This window comes from Tupaia chinensis, unplaced genomic scaffold (genome assembly GCF_000334495.1).
Source record: "Tupaia chinensis unplaced genomic scaffold, TupChi_1.0 Scaffold140086_1, whole genome shotgun sequence".
In the NCBI taxonomy this organism is placed as follows: domain Eukaryota; kingdom Metazoa; phylum Chordata; class Mammalia; order Scandentia; family Tupaiidae; genus Tupaia; species Tupaia belangeri.
The window spans coordinates 857,076-875,164 of record NW_006199965.1 but is presented as its reverse complement, the minus strand read 5'-3'; the positions used below and the strand labels follow the sequence as shown (position 1 = coordinate 875,164).

The 18,089-nt window shown below is 45.3% G+C and overlaps 1 protein-coding gene across 2 annotated transcripts in view; it reads left to right on the top strand.

Annotated features, from left to right (window-relative positions):
- The window catches only part of NSFL1C (NSFL1 cofactor), a gene marked incomplete at its 5' end in the record, with an annotated part of 18,778 nt that extends 2,153 nt beyond the window's left edge, over nucleotides 1-16,625 (top strand). The window contains 8 exon segments of one of the 2 annotated variants that reach the window (XM_014593284.1): nucleotides 6,660-6,734; nucleotides 8,726-8,731; nucleotides 9,324-9,489; nucleotides 10,118-10,210; nucleotides 11,174-11,283; nucleotides 11,677-11,814; nucleotides 14,415-14,579; nucleotides 16,227-16,625. In XM_014593284.1, the coding sequence (XP_014448770.1) occupies nucleotides 6,660-6,734; nucleotides 8,726-8,731; nucleotides 9,324-9,489; nucleotides 10,118-10,210; nucleotides 11,174-11,283; nucleotides 11,677-11,814; nucleotides 14,415-14,579; nucleotides 16,227-16,389 (916 nt within the window). 2 annotated transcript variants of the gene reach the window in all.
- Between the last annotated feature and the right edge of the window lie 1,464 nt (nucleotides 16,626-18,089).

Here is an 18,089-nt window from a genome sequence, read left to right as displayed (position 1 = left end):
GACAGATGTGCTAGCTATCCCTTCAGTGGAATTCTGTGTGGGACCTGTCCCTCTGAGCTAGCTGTCGTAGCGCTCTCCCCATCTCCACCATCATCTCAAATACCCTTCCACGTTGCCACTGCTGCTATGGTATGATCGTGAGTTCCCCTTTGACTCTGGAACAGGAGTTCTTGCTGTAGGAGCTCCTAGATCCTTAGGAAAAGTTTATGGGATGGACACAAGTTCTATACGTTACCTGAAATCATAGACGAGTTTGCTGGCAGTTTATCTAGTTGTCAAGGGACTGCAAGACATGAGAAGGTTAGCTGTTGCTGTGGGGAAAAGTCCAAACTCCTCAGTAATAGCAGCTGTAATTTATTGAGCACTTAATAGGTGCCAGGTACTGAGCCTTTACAAACACATCTTTTTAGTCCTCACAACTCTGTGAGATGAGTCCTATTGTTATTACCCGCATTTTACAGATTTGAACACTAAAGCTGTTAAAAAAAAAAAATCACAGAGCTAATAAGAGAAGGATTTAAGTACAGGCTGTTTCTCCTTACAGCATCAAAGCTCTCAACCACATGGTGTTCGGCCCCCTCCTTGTGGACTTTCAAAGACTCCCCAGAGTTTGTCCCTAACCTGCCTTCCTAATCTTACTCCCCCTTCTCACTTTTTAAAAACCTTTATTCCCACGAAGCTGATTTCTTCAGTATCCCGGTTCTGCCTTAGTTTTGATTCTCCTGCTTTTCCTCAAGCCCCCCACCTGAGCAGTCATGCCTGTTTCCTTGCTTTCTGTCTATGCAAACAGATCCTGTACATTCTTCCATGTTTACCTTCATCCTTCCTCCACTGAGCATTGTTATCCCAACCCCTGACTAGGCAGCATACCACTATCCTGTTCCCAGAGCTAGAATTTATTCTCTGCTTTGACCATGTCCATGTCATCTCTCCAGTGTTACCTTGAACTCTTGATATTTAAGTTATTTTTTTCTCCTAAGAAAATCGCAGGTTACTTGGGACCAGCAGTGTAATGGCTATGTTGCTGGACTCCCATGTAGCCAACTGCGTTTCGTGTCCCGGACCCAGTGGCTTAAACTCATGCCGGGTGTGTGTGCGTGAGTGCCCAAGATCCCGAGAGGAGAATGGAGGAGAAGAGATTGCGGCGTGGCCATCCCCCTGGGGGGTGATTTCTCGCTTTCTATGTCTCTGTCTCTTTCTGTCTTTCTGGCGAGTGCACGCGCCCTATAGCAAAAACCTCTCCAAAAAAAAGAAAGAAAGAAAGAAAAAGAAAATTGGAGGTTCCTGAAGTGGAAGGGCTAGTATTTCAGGAGCACCCACTGTCTGACCACATGGTGTTCGGCCCCCTCCTTGTGGACTTTCAAAGACTCCCCAGAGTTTGTCCCTAACCTGCCTTCCTAATCTTACTCCCCCTTCTCACTTTTTAAAAACCTTTATTCCCACGAAGCTGATTTCTTCAGTATCCCGGTTCTGCCTTAGTTTTGATTCTCCTGCTTTTCCTCAAGCCCCCCACCTGAGCAGTCATGCCTGTTTCCTTGCTTTCTGTCTATGCAAACAGATCCTGTACATTCTTCCATGTTTACCTTCATCCTTCCTCCACTGAGCATTGTTATCCCAACCCCTGACTAGGCAGCATACCACTATCCTGTTCCCAGAGCTAGAATTTATTCTCTGCTTTGACCATGTCCATGTCATCTCTCCAGTGTTACCTTGAACTCTTGATATTTAAGTTATTTTTTTCTCCTAAGAAAATCGCAGGTTACTTGGGACCAGCAGTGTAATGGCTATGTTGCTGGACTCCCATGTAGCCAACTGCGTTTCGTGTCCCGGACCCAGTGGCTTAAACTCATGCCGGGTGTGTGTGCGTGAGTGCCCAAGATCCCGAGAGGAGAATGGAGGAGAAGAGATTGCGGCGTGGCCATCCCCCTGGGGGGTGATTTCTCGCTTTCTATGTCTCTGTCTCTTTCTGTCTTTCTGGCGAGTGCACGCGCCCTATAGCAAAAACCTCTCCAAAAAAAAGAAAGAAAGAAAGAAAAAGAAAATTGGAGGTTCCTGAAGTGGAAGGGCTAGTATTTCAGGAGCACCCACTGTCTGTCTAGCTATGCCAGATATCTTTCTTTAGCTGCTTTCTGCATTACACCATCAATAGTGTTGGGAGTGAGAAGGTCCTTCCCGTTTCACAGGCCAGGATGTTGTATCTTAGAGAAAGTGATCAACTCACAGCTGCTATTGTGGAAGATTCAGGCCCAAGTCTGTCTAATTGCAAAGCAGCTTCTGCCATGTACCATGTCCCTGTTCACCCCTTTATATAGGGTCAAGCAAGAGGTAATGTTTCGTTTCTTCCATCTTTTACCTTTTTCATCTGCAAAAACTGTACTTTTTTTCTTCTTAGAATTTTAGGGACCCCCTCCCATTGTCTGTTTCTTTTAAATTACACTATCCAATAAGGTAGCTACTAAGCTCATGTGGCTATTTAAGTTCATTAAAATTAGGCGCCAGCAGATGGCCAAGAGTTACATCACTAGACTCCCATGTGGCCAAATAGAGTTCGAGTCTTGGACCTGGTGGCTTGAAAATCACGTTGAGCATGTGAGTGTGTATACCTAAGATCCTGGGGGAAGAATGGAAGAGAAGAGATTAAGATATGGTCATCCTCCCCCGGGTTGGGGAGGGGGGCGTGATTTCTCACTTTCCCACTCAGTGTCTCTGTCTGTGTCTGTCTCTAACACGTGCACACGCCCTAAGGCAAAAACATCTTTAAAAAATAAAATTAATTGAAAAAAATTCATGACTATGTTGCTGGGCTCCCACATAGTCGACCACAGCTCGAGTCCTGGACCCGGTAGCTTAAACTCATGCCGGGCACATCTGCATGCATGCCCAAGATCCCGAGAGGAGAATTAAGGAGAAAGGATTACAGCGTGGCCATCCCCCCTGGGAGGTGATCTCTTGCTTTCTGTCTCTATGGCGAGTACATGTACCCTATAGCAAAAACCTCTCGAAAAAAAAATTTTTTTTAATTCAGTTATTCATTTGCATGAACCATATTTCAAATGCTCCATAGCCACATGTGGCCTTCTTATCTGATATTGCAGGTAGAACATTTCCAGCATCACAAAAAAGCACTGCCACAGAGCTAAAGTGACCAAATTAAGAGCAGAAAGTGTGATCTGACAAAGGGTTTTTGTGCTGTTTCAGGGTGTCAGGGAAGCCTGAGAAATAGAATTCTGATGCTGAAAAACGTGAATTTCTGAGACACTTTGCCTGTTTGAGATGACGCTAGGACAAAGTATTCTGCAGTGGGTAACAACATCTCTGGGGCAGCCATGCCATAAGGTGATTCTCAAGGCATTGCTCCAGATGAGTAGTTCTCAAACTTGAGTGTGCATCAGGACTTCCTAGAGGATTCCATAAAACCAGACTGCTGGGCACTGCACCCTTTTCACAGTGTTTGGTTCAGGAGTTTTACAATGGGGACTGAGGACCTGTATTTTTCACAGATTCACAAATATTGCTGATGCTCCTGGTCCAAGGATCACCCTTAAGTATGCCACACCGTGCCGAGGCCTTTATGTGTATCTGTACCCTGACAGTACACAGGAAGCCCATGAGTTGGTACTATGATTGTCTCCACTGGCACATAAGAAAATGAAACAGAATTTTTTACAATTAATTTATTTTTCAGGACCAGTAGGTATGTGGTGGTTAAGGTGCTGGACACTCCCACATAGCTGACCACAGTTCGAGTCCCAGACCTGGTGGCTTCCTTTCTCACTTTCCCTCTATCTCTTTCTCTGTGTCTCTCTCTGGCCAAATTAAAATAAATGAATCAATAAATCAAGTTAAATAAATAATTCTTTTTTTAAAAAAAGTTTATTTTTCCATGAGCAAGAGAGAATTGGAGAAAGTACCCCCCAAGAGAGTCTTGACACTGCAGTCCATCCCCAGGTTCAGCCAGCACCAGTTCCTCGGTATGTCCATGCCTGATATACTTGGGAGGTCTCCAGACACAAAGCCAGAACCTTCCCATGTAGGTCAGCCTCGCAGAGTGTCATGTGTTACCGCTGTGCCACCATCCCGCCCCAAGGCCTAGAGAATTTAAGTAGCATGCACAAGATCCCAAAAAGGAGGGAGTTAGAATGGGAGCTAGGTACGTGGTTGCTAGAATCTGTCAGATACCATCAGAGTTTGGGTATATTAATTTTGAGGGGGTGGGGACCTATAACCAGATGAAATGGTTTACTCAAGCTCGTGTACAAGGGTATATTTTAAGGTATTTAAGAAGAGGGAGATAAAGGATTTCTTTTTCTGTAAATATCATCCTAAGCATAGTTGCTTGCAGTGACTTTGGACTAAACATCTATGGAAAACCCCCAGGGGAAATGAATGGTGGAATTAGCTTCCCAGGCCACTGTACAGATCTCATCAGTTGATTCTCTTGAACCACGATGAATGGACATCAGCAAATGCCAAGGAGGTTGCTTTCAAGCAACTCAAGCAGGGAGTGTATTTGCCACATGGATTGGTCTTTGTTGTCCTGTTTCTAGTTGGGAGAACCACAAAGCCTCTTTAGTCCCGATTGTCTCATAACTGAGTTGGAGCTTTTTTCCTAGTGAACAGCTCCTCTCTGTCTAACCTCATTAAACCTGTATGACCCTCTCCTTCACTCTTCACACTCTTCACCCAGGATTATAGGGAAGTTCCGCTTTCTCCCTAAGAAATATGGTCTTTGTAATATAGATATGTTTCATCATCCTTAAAAAAAAATAAATAAATAAGCTGGTTCCTTGAGTTAGGTCTATACTGGGAAAAAGTAACAGTATAAGACAATATCAGAGGAAAGAGCTGCCCCATTTCACATTCATTTTTAGTCGTGTCCTCCCTACCATGCCCATACAACACTGCTAACACTGTTTATTTTCCCCTGAATACTAGTAAATACTTTTTTCTGACTGACCCACAGCAGAAGCAGATAGGGACCTTCTCCCTTCCAGGCCATCACCTGCATTTCTGTTTTATTTCTGCCTTTTCACTATTCACCCTTTCTCTGAGGGACGATTCTGCCTGTCTCTATTGCACCTGCCCCTTGCACGTTATATTGTACTGGTTCCCTTTCCCCAGTAGCCCCACCATCCATCCACCTGACTGACCAGCTGCCAGTTCTTTGGTAGTCAGTCCAAATGTTAAATTTTTCTGGAAACTCTTCCTTTTTTAAAAAAAAAAAATATTAATTTAATTTAATTTTATTTTATTTATTTATTTATTTATTTTTGCCATAGGCATGTGCTCAGAGAAAGGGAAAGTGAGAAATCATCCCCCAGACAGGATGGCTACACTGCATTCGCTCTTCCTCCATTTTCCTCTTGGGATTTTGGGTACCTGCACACATGTGCCTGGTGTAATTTTCAAGCCATCAGATCCAGGACTCCAACTGTGGTCGGCCATGTGAGAGTCCAGCACTACCATGCCACCTGCTGGCCCCAAGGAAAGCCTTTCTTAATGTTTCCCCATCTTTCTTGCATCCACCACCTGAAACAGGAGGCTCTGTTCACATGGCCCCATGTTCTGTCAGAGCCCTTGTTGCACAGTGTATAGTAGATAATTTCTTGATCTTCTATACCTCTTGGTTATGAGCCACTTAAGGGTAAGAACTGTGGCTGATTACCTTTAGGTTAGCATGCAGTTGAGTGTCTCATGCACAGGCATCCCCTTAGTACAGTGGTCCCGTCTTATTCATGCTGGGAATGCTTCAAGACCCCATTGGATGCCTGAAACCCCAGATGGTACCAGCCTTCTGAATACAAAGTTTTTTTTCCTATACGTACATATTTTTGATAAAGTTTAATATGTAAATTAGGAATAGGGGGATACAAACAATAATAGTAGAGTAGAACAAACATAACAATATAGTAAAAGTTACATGAATGTGGTCTCTGTCAATATTTAAGACTGCAGTTATCTGCAGGTATCTGAAACTACAAAAAATGAAACTGTGGATAAGGGGATACTAATGTATTTTTAAAATGAATGACAAAAGTAGTTATTCAGTAGTAAGTTTTTAAAGTAGTAAAGAACCCTGTTTTTCTCCCTGCCCCCTTCCCCCAGAATTTAATTTGGAATCCATTTTACCTCATAACACTTTCTACTTTTTCCTTAGTACTCTGTGACCTTGAAAAGATAAATGCCCCGGGGACCAGCATTTGGCGTAATGGCTATGTCGCTAGACTCCCATGTAGTCAGCTGCGGTTCACATCCCGGACCCGGTGGCTTAAACTCACGCCTGGCACATGTGTGTGCATGCCCAAGATCCCAAGAGGAGAATGGAGGAGACGGGTTTTGGTGTGACCATCCCCACTGGGGATGACTTCTCGCTTTCTCTCTCTCGTCTCTCTCTGTCTTTCTGGCGAGTGCACGTGCCCTATAGCAAAACACAAATAAACAAACAAAAAAACTCAAAAAAAAAAAAAAAAAGAAAAGATAAATGCCGCATTTTGTATATAAAATTAGAGAGGGTTAACGTTCTTCCACGTACATCCTCTTCTTGTCCCACCAAAAAAAAATATTTGACCCCAGTGTTCTCAGCTCTTTAGCAGCTGAGGATGGGGTTATCTATCTTTAGCTCTGTCTGAGATCATTTTGTTCTTTTTGTGTGTCTCTAGTGATAACAGAGTGACATCCTTCAGGGACCTCATTCATGACCAAGATGAGGACGAGGAGGAGGAAGAAGGTCAGAGGTGAGTCTCTGATGGGGACATGGTCCAGGAAAGTTCACAGTAGCGTGTACAAAACCTGGAACAGGGCCTGGTACACATGTTCAGTTCAGTTACTGTTCACCGTTCCTGCTGGGGGCTGGTCTGGGCAAGTTACAGCCTAGGAACAGCTTCCTACTCCCTGCCACTTAGAAGTGAGCCCTGTCCCCTGCGACTTTTTTCTTTTGTGATATTCTGGGTTTTTCTTTTTTTAAAAAAAGAATTTTTTTAAATTTATCTTTGTTTATTATTATTACTTTCCAGTTTGATGAGAGAGAGAGAAAGTGAAAAAGCAAGCCACCAGGTCCAGGACTCGAACTGTGGTTGGTCATGTGGGAGTCCAGCACCTTTAACTGCCATGCTACCTGCTGGTCCCTGGGTTTGTTTTTTTTTTAATTATTAAAATATTGTATATTTATTGAGGAATATTAAGCAGAGAGAAACAAATCATTAAGAAGGAAAAAAGTCATTTATAATATCACAACCCAGACATTACCAAGTATCAGTATTTTTGGTGTATTCCTTTTCATCATCTTCATTTAATTGAAAAAGCAACACATCACATAATAAACAATAGATTTATAAGTTTGTATTTTCCTGATACACTCACAAGCATATTGTTTGTCTTTTACCTCTACGAGTTTTATAATGAAATTAATGTGCATTGTGGAAAACATAGACTAGTGTAATAAACTGTAACACTCATCTACTCTTCGGTGACTATGGTTAATATTTTGGCATTTTCCATTCAGACTTCATTCTGTATATAAATATTCTTTGTTTTAAATTGTATTTTACACGGTGAATGTCAGATCTTGTTTCTTGCTTTTGTTAGGTTAATGCTGCATCTTAAGCACATCTCCATATCATCAAAGAATCACAGGTGTTTTTTTTTTGTGGTTATAATAATGGCCCATGATAAGATTTTCTCAGTTTTTTACTACTATAAATATCAGTGCTGTGAACATCTTTCTGTATTACTCCCCCACATTTCAGATTGTTTTCTTAGAATAGCTCCTAAAAATGGAAATAAAGGTCAAGGGCATGAATATTTTTAGGCTCTTTACTACAGCCTCTTGTTTCTTAAGCCAAGACTTTGAGATCCTTTAGGTCCCTTAATAAAAACCCTACAATCCATTGAGCAGAATTTCATCCTCCCAGAATGAACAGGAATGAGCTAGCTGCAGTCTCATTTCACGGGTTTTGGTTTTCCGTGGAATGTGCCTTGGTCTGTTGAACATTCCTAAGGAACATTGTGTAATAACCATAATGGAAATGGCACTTACCTCATCATGGTCAGTCTTTGGGAAGTGGGCTGAGAAATTACATGTGTTCTGTTCTGTTTTCATACATACTGTGACCTTCACACTGCTTCAGAAACTTCCTATTAGATGCACTTGAGGTTCAAGAATAAACATGTATGTGATAATTTCAGGGCTTTACAGTCTGACTGAAAGCAGTGTCATCAGGTAGCTCCTAAGTGACCTTCCCTCCCTCTCTTATTTCACATACTCATCCCTTCCTTGGCCTTCAGCATTTCAGCCCTGTAACACTTGTCCTTGTGAGGGCCTGTGGCTTTGCCTCGTGTTCCCTGGTGGATGTTGGGAAAGAGGAGCTGAGACTAATTTTTGTAGGTTCTCAATTCTGCCACTCAGGGACCTGCTGCTAACTTAGCTCCAAATAAGAGTGATAAGGAGGCAGCTACGTGACTGCCGGTTTTAAGACCCAAGTAAAAAAGTACCAACTTAATCTCAAGTCATGCTTCGCACATTGCGAAGATTCCTTGGGTATTTGGGGGCTTTTATTTGAGATCGGAGCTTCTCTGACCTTCTCTAGCACCCTTTCCACTGGGTCCTCAGGTGAGGTGAGACTTGGGGGAGCTCTGGTGCCGTATCACACCACCTTACATGTGTGCCTTACTCTGTGCTTGTTCTTTTGCATACAACTGCTGATTTGAACCTCACGGCTCGACTTAGGAGCAGGTAGGTAGGGCATGTGGTCCTTTCCTCCCATCTCATATGCGGGGAAAGTGTGCAGAGCAGTGCACTGGCTCACTGGGGGTCACACAGTGGCAGAACCAGGACTGGAGCCTACCTGTTTGTACTAACCATGCCTCTGCCACCATTAACCCAGAGTTACTAGAGGTAGCTGCTTGTGACTCTGACCATAGTCACTATCTCACGGAGAGGTGCTGGTCATCATATGAATAATTCCTAGGCTGGCCCTCTTTCCTATGTTGTCATGCTGTCATGCATGCCTGGAATGCCATTCCTTGATTTGTTTGCCTGATAAGTTCATTTGCAAAACTCAGCCCAGAAGACAAGACCCTTGTAGGAAGCCTTCACTGTCCTCCCCAGCTCAGTGTTCCCAAAGACCCCTTACTGACGTCTGTTGCTGCTTACACTACATTGTACCTGCCTGCCTCCTTACATGTGTCTCCAACTACCAGTCAGTTGCTTCCAGGTGGGCATCGCACTCTTCTCTGTGCCCAGCACCTAGCCCAGAGCCTGCCGCATGATCTGTTCACATTTTCCAAGTGTGTTTGGTAATGTTAAAGGTGTATTTTCTACACAGGTTCTATGCTGGGGGCTCAGAGAGAAGTGGACAGCAAATTGTTGGCCCTCCCAGGAAGAAAAGTCCCAACGAGCTGGTGGATGATCTTTTTAAAGGTGCCAAGGAGCATGGAGCTGTAGCTGTGGAGCGAGTGACCAAGAGCCCAGGAGAGACCAGCAAACCGAGAGTGAGCATATGGGTTGTTGTCTGTCCACAGAACTCAAGTTCTGAAGGGAGAAGGAGACCTTCTTGACCCCAGTAGTGATCTTGTTTATTTGCTCATTTAGTTTTCTTTGCAGAAGACTAGTATAGTTTCTCTCCTTTTATATCATAAAATCAAACTTTGGGGAGAAGTTTTTAAATCTGTGGTCTGTGGTATGGATTGGGTCTTGTACACATTTTGTTTGGTTTCTTATCCAATTTGACTTACTTAGCATTCTGCTTTGTCTTGTTTTAATTAATTTAATAGCCACTTGTTATATAAAGTATAGGTTACTGTCTTCTTTGGAAAAGTTATAAATTCCAATTTTCTGTGTGGCTATCGTTATCAAGAGCTTAATAGCAGCTCTTTCCTGTAGTATCTCAGCACTCCCCTTTCCAGCTTTCACCTCTGTCCTGGCCACTTAATTCATTTACCGTACTACCTGGTCCACAGGCACTGAGTTCGATACAAAGGGTAAGTGGATGTAGCAGTTAACACCCTGATAGAGAGCCCCATCCTCTTTCCTTTCACTCATAAGCTTTATCATCCTGAGTAAGGGCACCTCACCTCCGTTGAACAACCCCTCAAGTGTCTATGGATTTGTCTGTTACAGCCATTTGCAGGTGGTGGCTACCGCCTTGGGGCAGCTCCTGAGGAAGAGTCTGCCTATGTGGCAGGAGAGAGGAGGCGGCATTCCAGCCAAGATGTGAGTGTGCATCAACCTTCCTTGCGGAAGCTTGTGGACTGTCTGCTGTTCTGCCGTTTTTCAGAAGGGATTGCTTTCATACTGTGCATGAACCAGCAGCCTCTGAAAGGGAGGCCTGCAGAAACTGCCCTTGCTGGTCCATGAGCAGAGAGACCTTTGGAGAATTACATGCAGCCCTCATCTGCCGGGGCAAGGGTGCTGGTGAGAAGCCAGGGGGAAGCAAATGGACAAAAGAAATTGTCTGAGCATTCTTTATTCTCTTTTTTATTGTCTGGTACTTTCTCTCCCTATGCATAGTGCCCAAGTATTCTCCCCAAGTATTATATAGATCATTTTTAATTTTTTTTTCACTATGCCACAAACATTTTCATGTAGGCTCATGACCATTAGGTTCTATAATACATGTTTTTAATCATTTTGGGTTTTATTCTAAAAATCAACAAAAAGGAAATAAAAATCCTATCCACCTGAGGTAGCAGCTACTAATAAGATTTTTGTCTCCTAAACCCTTTTCTGTGAATATGTACAGGGGAGTTGTTAACAGAAAATATAGCTACCATTTTTAATGGCTGTGAAATAATCCATGAGTAGATTTGGCGTGATAGTTCAGCTGAACACAAGCTCCACACCAAGTACACTGGCAGCCCTGTAGGTAAGGAGGCCACAGCTTCAACTGAGTGACCAGCTCAGAGCCCCTAGCTAGTGAGTGGCCAGGTCAGCATGCAGACCCAGGTTTCCTTAAAACAAAGCCCATGTTCTTAAGTTGCTCCATATCATAGGTTAATGCTCATTTGGTTAGTAGTTGGTTGGTTTCCCTTTGCATGTGTGCATGTGAATATGTGTCTGTCTGTGTTACATGAATAGTAACATAGTGAAATAGTAAAACCCACAGATATGCAGGTTCAGATCAGTGTGTTTGCTGGGTTCCCGACTGTGTTTACTGAGTACCTCCTCTCATTCCAGGTTCACGTAGTGCTGAAGCTTTGGAAGAGTGGATTCAGCCTGGACAATGGTGAACTCAGAAGCTACCAAGACCCATCCAATGCCCAGTTTTTAGAATCTATCCGCAGAGGGTGAGCAGATAAGCCCTATTCCAGGTCCCAGATCAGTAATTGAGAAGCAAGTGGGAAAGGAAGAAGCAGAAAGTTTACTACTTGAGAAGTAAAATTTTCCAAGCACATTTGGCATAGTTTACAGGTTTAGAGAGCTGTCTCAAATGTGTCACCAAGTTTCCCTTTTGAGCCTGGGGCAGAGCCAAGTGGCCAAGTAAGCATTAGGTGTCTGTTGTGACTGAGCAGGCAAGAGAGAAGGTGAAAGCAAACAGGTTACCGGGCAGGTAGCCAACTCCTTGTGGAAAGCTCAGTGATTTTGACAGTTGAGACTGAAAGGTTTCTCTTCCCCTCACTGCCATCCCTGTCCTTTCCATCCTGCTCTCATGGACCCCAGTATTGCCATTTCTCCTGCAGGGAGGTGCCCGCGGAGCTGCGGAGGTTAGCGCACGGTGGGCAGGTCAACTTGGACATGGAGGACCATCGGGACGAAGACTTCGTAAAGCCCAAAGGAACCTTCAAAGCCTTCACTGGCGAGGGTCAGAAGTTGGGCAGGTGAGGCACAAGCAGGATCCGTGCTGTCGGTCACACAGAGCAGGCCCAGCAGTACTGGATATCTCGTGCTTTGGGTGGTTCCTCAGTGCTTTTGGGTACTTAGAGCTTTCTTTTTATGGGAGAAGGAGTATAGAGGATGTGGGTGTTAGAGTTAACAGACCTGAGTTTAAATCTCTGCTTTTTCACTTTCTAGCTGTGTGTCCTTAGACTATATAGCCTCAGTTTTCTTAGCTACGAATTAGAACTAAAAAGTCATAACCTCTTTGAGTTACTGTTTTGAGGAATAAATGAGCTGATGTGTATAGAGCACTGCCCATAGTGAATAATGTGTGTAAGCAGTAAGTATAACATAATTGTTGCTTTGACTCAGAAATCTTATGGCATTCAGGGAAGGTGTGATCTCATCAATGACTTGAGGCCTGATGTGGAGACTGGGAAAAGAATAAGGAAGTTCATTCTCCTCCCCAGCTGTGCCTCATAGCAGAACCTCAGGGACATTATTGCTTCTGCATGAACTGGTGCTCCACTGTTGTGGTAGCTCAGCAGCTCTTCGCTTTTTTGGCTTTGCCCGAAACTCTCACTTCTTATGACTCTTTCACCTTGTGTCCTCTGCCACTGGCCTTTTCTTCTCATTTTCATACCATCTGCAACAGATCTTGCATTCAAACCCTCAGTAGGATCTGGTTGGTTCACCCTGTCCCCAGTAGGAAGAGTTCCCCACATGCCTTGGCCAGCCTGTAAGCAGGCTGCTTTCTCTCAGGAGCCCACTCAGCTTTGGCCAAGGCCACAGGGCCATGTGGTCGGTGTTTTTCTGAGACAACTATACTCACTGGGGCTCTCAGAAACATAGTCCTTATTTTGCAGAGGGAAACCTGAGACTCTGGGACTTTAGGGTCTTGCCCTTAGGGATGTGGCTGGTGTGTAGTGGAGGCTACCACAGTCTACCTAGCAGACACCCTCTCTGCTATAGACCTGACAGCCCTCAAGGTTGCCATTGCCCTTGCTCACCTCACATATCCTCTTGCTCTTAAGTAGCTGTTCCCATGGAGCTTCTATCTGGCCCTGTTTTTTACCTCTCTATTAGCCATTCATGCCTCGTCAGGAACCAGGGCCAGAGCCCAAGACATTAGACCAATGGGTCATGATTTAGGAAGACCAAAATAGTTACATCAGCCTTGCCCTCATCATTTCATCTACCACACTGCTGGCTGTGGGCTATCCAGGACAGCTGTTCTCCAAGTAAGCTTCTCTGTCAGCTGTAGCAAACTTTGGCAGGCACCTGATCATTTTATTTAATTAAATAACAAATGTCCCTCCCGCCACTTATCTGGAAAATTCTTTTAAAATGAATGGTTTGTTTCAATTCAAAGATCTTGAGAACATATTTTTAGTTATATTAAATAGTAACATTGTTATAGGTTTTACCTTTGATGGGAACTAATCTGACCATTTGGGAAGGCCTGTGTGAGTTTGGTTTTGAGTTGCAAACCCCACGAGTGCACTTGGGATCATTGCTCCTGGAGACAAGCTTTGGCTGCCCACCGTGCCTTCTGTAATGGTCATTTTTATGAAGGAGATTGGTCAAGTTTCAAGACTCAAATTGTGGCAATGACGTGCTTACGGCCAAGCTAGTCTGTGGCATAGTGGTTAAGGTGACTTGATCCCACATGGCCAAATATACAGTGCCAATGCTGGATCTGGCAGCTTGAAAAACATGCCAGGTGTATGCACGCCTGCCCAAAATCCCAAAAGGAAGGAGAAATGGAGAAAGGATTGTGGTGTGACAACTTCCCATAGGAGCATCTTCTCACTTCCTCTCTCTGCTCATCTCTCCAGACTGTACATGTACCCTCTGGCAAATTTGTTTAAAAAGGAAAAAAAAAGTACTTAGTGCCGGTTTATTCCCACTATGAAGTGGCCTGAGGTGCTATTGGTCTACTAATGGCATTTCCTAAACCTTTTCAAAATATCTCAAGGGACTAGGGGCCCATGAAACACACTGTGTGGAAAGCACTTTCCAGTTGGGTTTGCTGCAAGTACCCTTTTACAGGCCCTAGAGATTAGAGGGGAGGATGAGGTATAAAACATCTAATTGAAGCTTTGGGGGAAGCATGTGAACTCATCAGATGGCTTCTTTACTCCACAGAGGACTAGGCCAGGTCATCTGCCAAGAGGAAGGCTGAGGAGGAAAGGCAGAAGGTGGTTTAGAAGAGAGGAGCCCTGAATAGTTGTGGAGATTTGGGAGTTCTGTGTGCATTTTGTGTTTGTCACTCACCCTAAGTGCCTTTGAAATCACAAAATGGAGTAAGACAAGTGGCCTTAACCCTGTTATAAATCCTTGTTTTACTGTTCTTGTTGAAACTGAGGGAGCTTGAGTAACTTGCCCAAGACCACACAGCTAGTGAGTGAATTCAGACCCTGGTCCAGCCAATTCTGAGGCTTGCACTATAAACACTGCCCCAGATACCATGTCCTGTGCTAAGTGGCACCAAATGCCGCAAGGCACATAGCAAATGCTCAGTAAAAAATCTGAGAAGGAATTCCCTTCTTGCTAGAAGCCTCGTTTCTGCCTCTGTCCTGATGCCATCCTCTCTCCTCAGCACTGCCCCCCAGGTGTTGAGTACCAGTTCTCCAGCCCAGCAGGCAGAAAATGAAGCCAAAGCCAGCTCTTCCATCTTGATTGATGAGTCAGAGCCTACCACAAACATCCAGATACGGCTTGCCGATGGTGGAAGGCTGGTGCAGAAATTCAACCACAGCCACAGGTACCTGTGTTCTTTGGCCTAGCTTATTCTAGGAGGGGCCCAGAGACCCTGCAGAGCACTGGGAAGCATGAACCTGTTCTTCCTCTTCAGCACCAGGGGGCACTCCCCGCTTTCCCTGAAGGAGGCAGCCACGAGGAAGGCCTGCAGGTGTGAGCCTTTGGTCCTAATCTCCACACTTCATGAGTGTGGCCAGTATCTACTCACTTCCCTCCATTTGGGCCACATATCTCACCCATAAAATTACAGCGTGAATTCCTCAGTGTTTTTTAGCCACCAACCTCTGTTCAAATAAAGTCTCATGGTAGAGCCCAAGTCCAGAAGATAAAATGAAAACTGTTGTGTTTGATGGAGGGGAAGGAGATACAGCACCAACACCATCTCACCAGGCTTCCTTCAGTGTCTCTCCCCTGGGATCTCTGAACTGACTAGGCTGTTAAGGTCTCTTCTAGAACTGGCCTTTGAGGATTCAGGGAATACCTGCTCTACTGCCTCAGACCACCTGGGCTGGGTCGGGGCATACTGTGCCCCCTCCCACCATAACCCAGTTTTTAAAATGAGGAAACTGAGGCACCATCAAGTGAAGAAACTAATGGGGCATGACTGGCCAGTAAATATATTTGGCACCTCCTTTCTCTAGAACTGAGGTATCTAAATTTCGTCATTCACTGGTTGACTAAGTCAGAACCCACATGTGGGGCCAGTGAATTTTTTGGTGATTCTTGAGTGTTGCCCAGGCTTACCTATGGGGTCAAGGCATGAGAAGCCCAGATGTGAGCCAAGAACATCTGGAAGCTTGTTCAGGACTTTTTCATTAGGACTGTTCATGATACCCCATAGGCTTGGTATAGAAGTGGAGTGAGCCACTTTGCTGATCTGAGTTTGCTTCAGTTCCCTTACTCCCAGGTGGACAGCCCATGCAGAGTGCTGGGTGAAATGGCTTTGTTTGCCCAGAGTCTCTGGCTGTCTATTGCATGTTCAGGTCCTTACATGTGCCAGATTGTAGATTGCATAGATTTTAGGGATTGAGGCAGAAAAACTTCCATTTAAATACTCCAGGAAAAGTGAACAGTATCTGGAGAAGAGAATTCCAGCACTAAAGAGTTGTGATTAATTTTTCTGACAGGGAGTTTGAGTGCCTCCTGTGACATACAGTAGAGATATATTTTCTGCCCTTGTGGAATATGTGGTCAGTAGGAGGAGAGTAATCAGATTACCCCAGGAATGTTAGCTGACACACTTGATTAGTGCCATGGAAGGAATACCAGGAGTTGGCGACCAGAAGCTGGCCAGGCTGTCCTGATGAGGCTGAATTGAGCTGAAGCCTGAGGGGTGGTCAGGAGTATGGGAAGGGATTAGGCAGGGGGGGGCACTACAAAGGGATCCAAGTGAGAAGAGTGAAGAACCAAAAGGAAGGAGATGAGAACCCCAGGGAGGAGGGTGCACAAAATTAGGGCATGTGGCCACAGTGAGGAGGTTGGTACTTATCCTGAGAAAGATGGGAGAAACAGGCAGTGTTCTTGGCAGAAAGGAATGTTATCTACCCTGCTTCCAGGTGATACCTCTGCTGCCCTCTGGAGAAGGGTGGGGCAGGGCTCAGGAAAAAGGTGACTGATTGCTCACCACCTCCCCTTTTCCCCTCTCCTCCAGGATCAGCGACATCCGACTCTTCATCGTAGACGCCCGGCCAGCCATGGCTGCCACCAGCTTTGTGCTCATGACTACCTTCCCAAACAAAGAGCTGGCTGATGAGAACCAGACCCTGAAGGAAGCCAACCTGCTCAACGCTGTCATCGTGCAGCGGTTAACATAACTGTCCGGCGGCTGCCTCGCCCCCACGCTGTGTCTCCCACGGCCGGCGGCCTTGCCCCGTGGGGGCACTCCCCACCCTTTGTGCATACCCAGCAGTCCAGTGCCACGTCTCTGTAGCTCTGGGTTCTTAGATCTCGGTTGGACATTTGTTTTCTCCTTAGTTGGATTTCCTGGGTTTTTGTGACGATCAATGGACTTTAATGAAAAAAAATAAAAACAACCAAAAAAATATATATATATTGAAGGAATATCACCAGCATGTTGAACAAAAACTCTCCCACTGAAACAGTCTTTTATTGCTCTAAAATCACAGTCACCTCAGTGGCACGTAGGGAGGGACCTTCCTGCCATCCTCTAAAAATCACAGTGGCCCACAATACTCACCCCTCATGTATCCACCCTCCTGTGGTGGATTTTGCCCTTTCTAGGGAAGGGAGCATCAGTGTAGAAAGGCTTCACAGTCAGCTGCTCCCCAGGAGTGCGTCACTTTGCTAGATTAAACTAGGCTGCATAAGTCTAATGTGAGGTTGGCCCTCTGTGCACATGACCCCTTGAGGTGAGAACTTCCCCAGGTTCCTGTCAACCACCTTGGAAAGTCCCAGCTCCTAGCTTCAGCATTCTCCGGCACCTGCCCACCCAAACCCCTTCTTCCACCATCCACCTTCCAGGTTGCCGCACAGGGGATTCTCAGATGCCCTGTTGTGGCTTCAGGCATCCCACTTGCAGAAGTCCCAGTGTACCTCGCAGGTAGCTGGGTAGTTTGTCATTGGGATCCAGCTCATGCCAAACCAAATGAGCTCTGTTTTCATCAACCTAACAGCATCAGAATGTCACTGAACTATTTGCTAATGCTGGTGACAAATCACCTGTTGAGGGCTGTGTTTCCTGTGCCACAGCACTTTATTGTGTTGGTGTTTGCAGGTTTCTGCCAAGTGACTTGGTGAGAGTAAGTGCAGCCAGCCCATGGCTTTGGTTTGCAGGTTCTGCTTCACAGCTGCTCTCTGCCCTGCTGATTTCTGACATGCAGCAACTTAAGGCAAAAGCCCCAGCTTACTAAAAACCCTCCACTCCCATGTAAAGTTGGCTTCCTGTGCAAGTTTGGGAAAGAAGATCATTGGGCTCTTGAATGGAACCCTTTCCACCTCCCCATTAAACGTACCACAGACAAGATCAGCACTGGCTCAGAAGTTCCTGGTTGTCGATCAGTGTGCCTCAATCCTCATACCAAGCAGTCACCACTGCTTTTTCTTTCCTGCTTCACCCTCTGCAGTGGGCCAAGAACCAGCCATTCACTCAGCTGTAGACAGGTTTGTGGTTTCAACCAAGACCCATCCTGATAAAGGGACTTGGTGCTTCTGATCCCAAACTTGCCAAATGCAGCTGCCTGGCAGGTTCCAGCAGCTGCCTTGGTGCTTCCTTCAGGCAGGTGGAGGTAACTGGAAAACTAAATGTGAGTCTGGAAAAATGTACATTGTCTCCTTGACCATTAAACACCATAAAAAGGACAGAGTTTTGTACTTTCTGATGGAGTGCTTTTAAAGAACCTCCGGCGCCTGCCCCGCCTCCACGCTGTGTCTCCCACGGCCGGCGGCCTTGCCCCGTGGGGGCACTCCCCACCCTTTGTGCATACCCAGCAGTCCAGTGCCACGTCTCTGTAGCTCTGGGTTCTTAGATCTCGGTTGGACATTTGTTTTCTCCTTA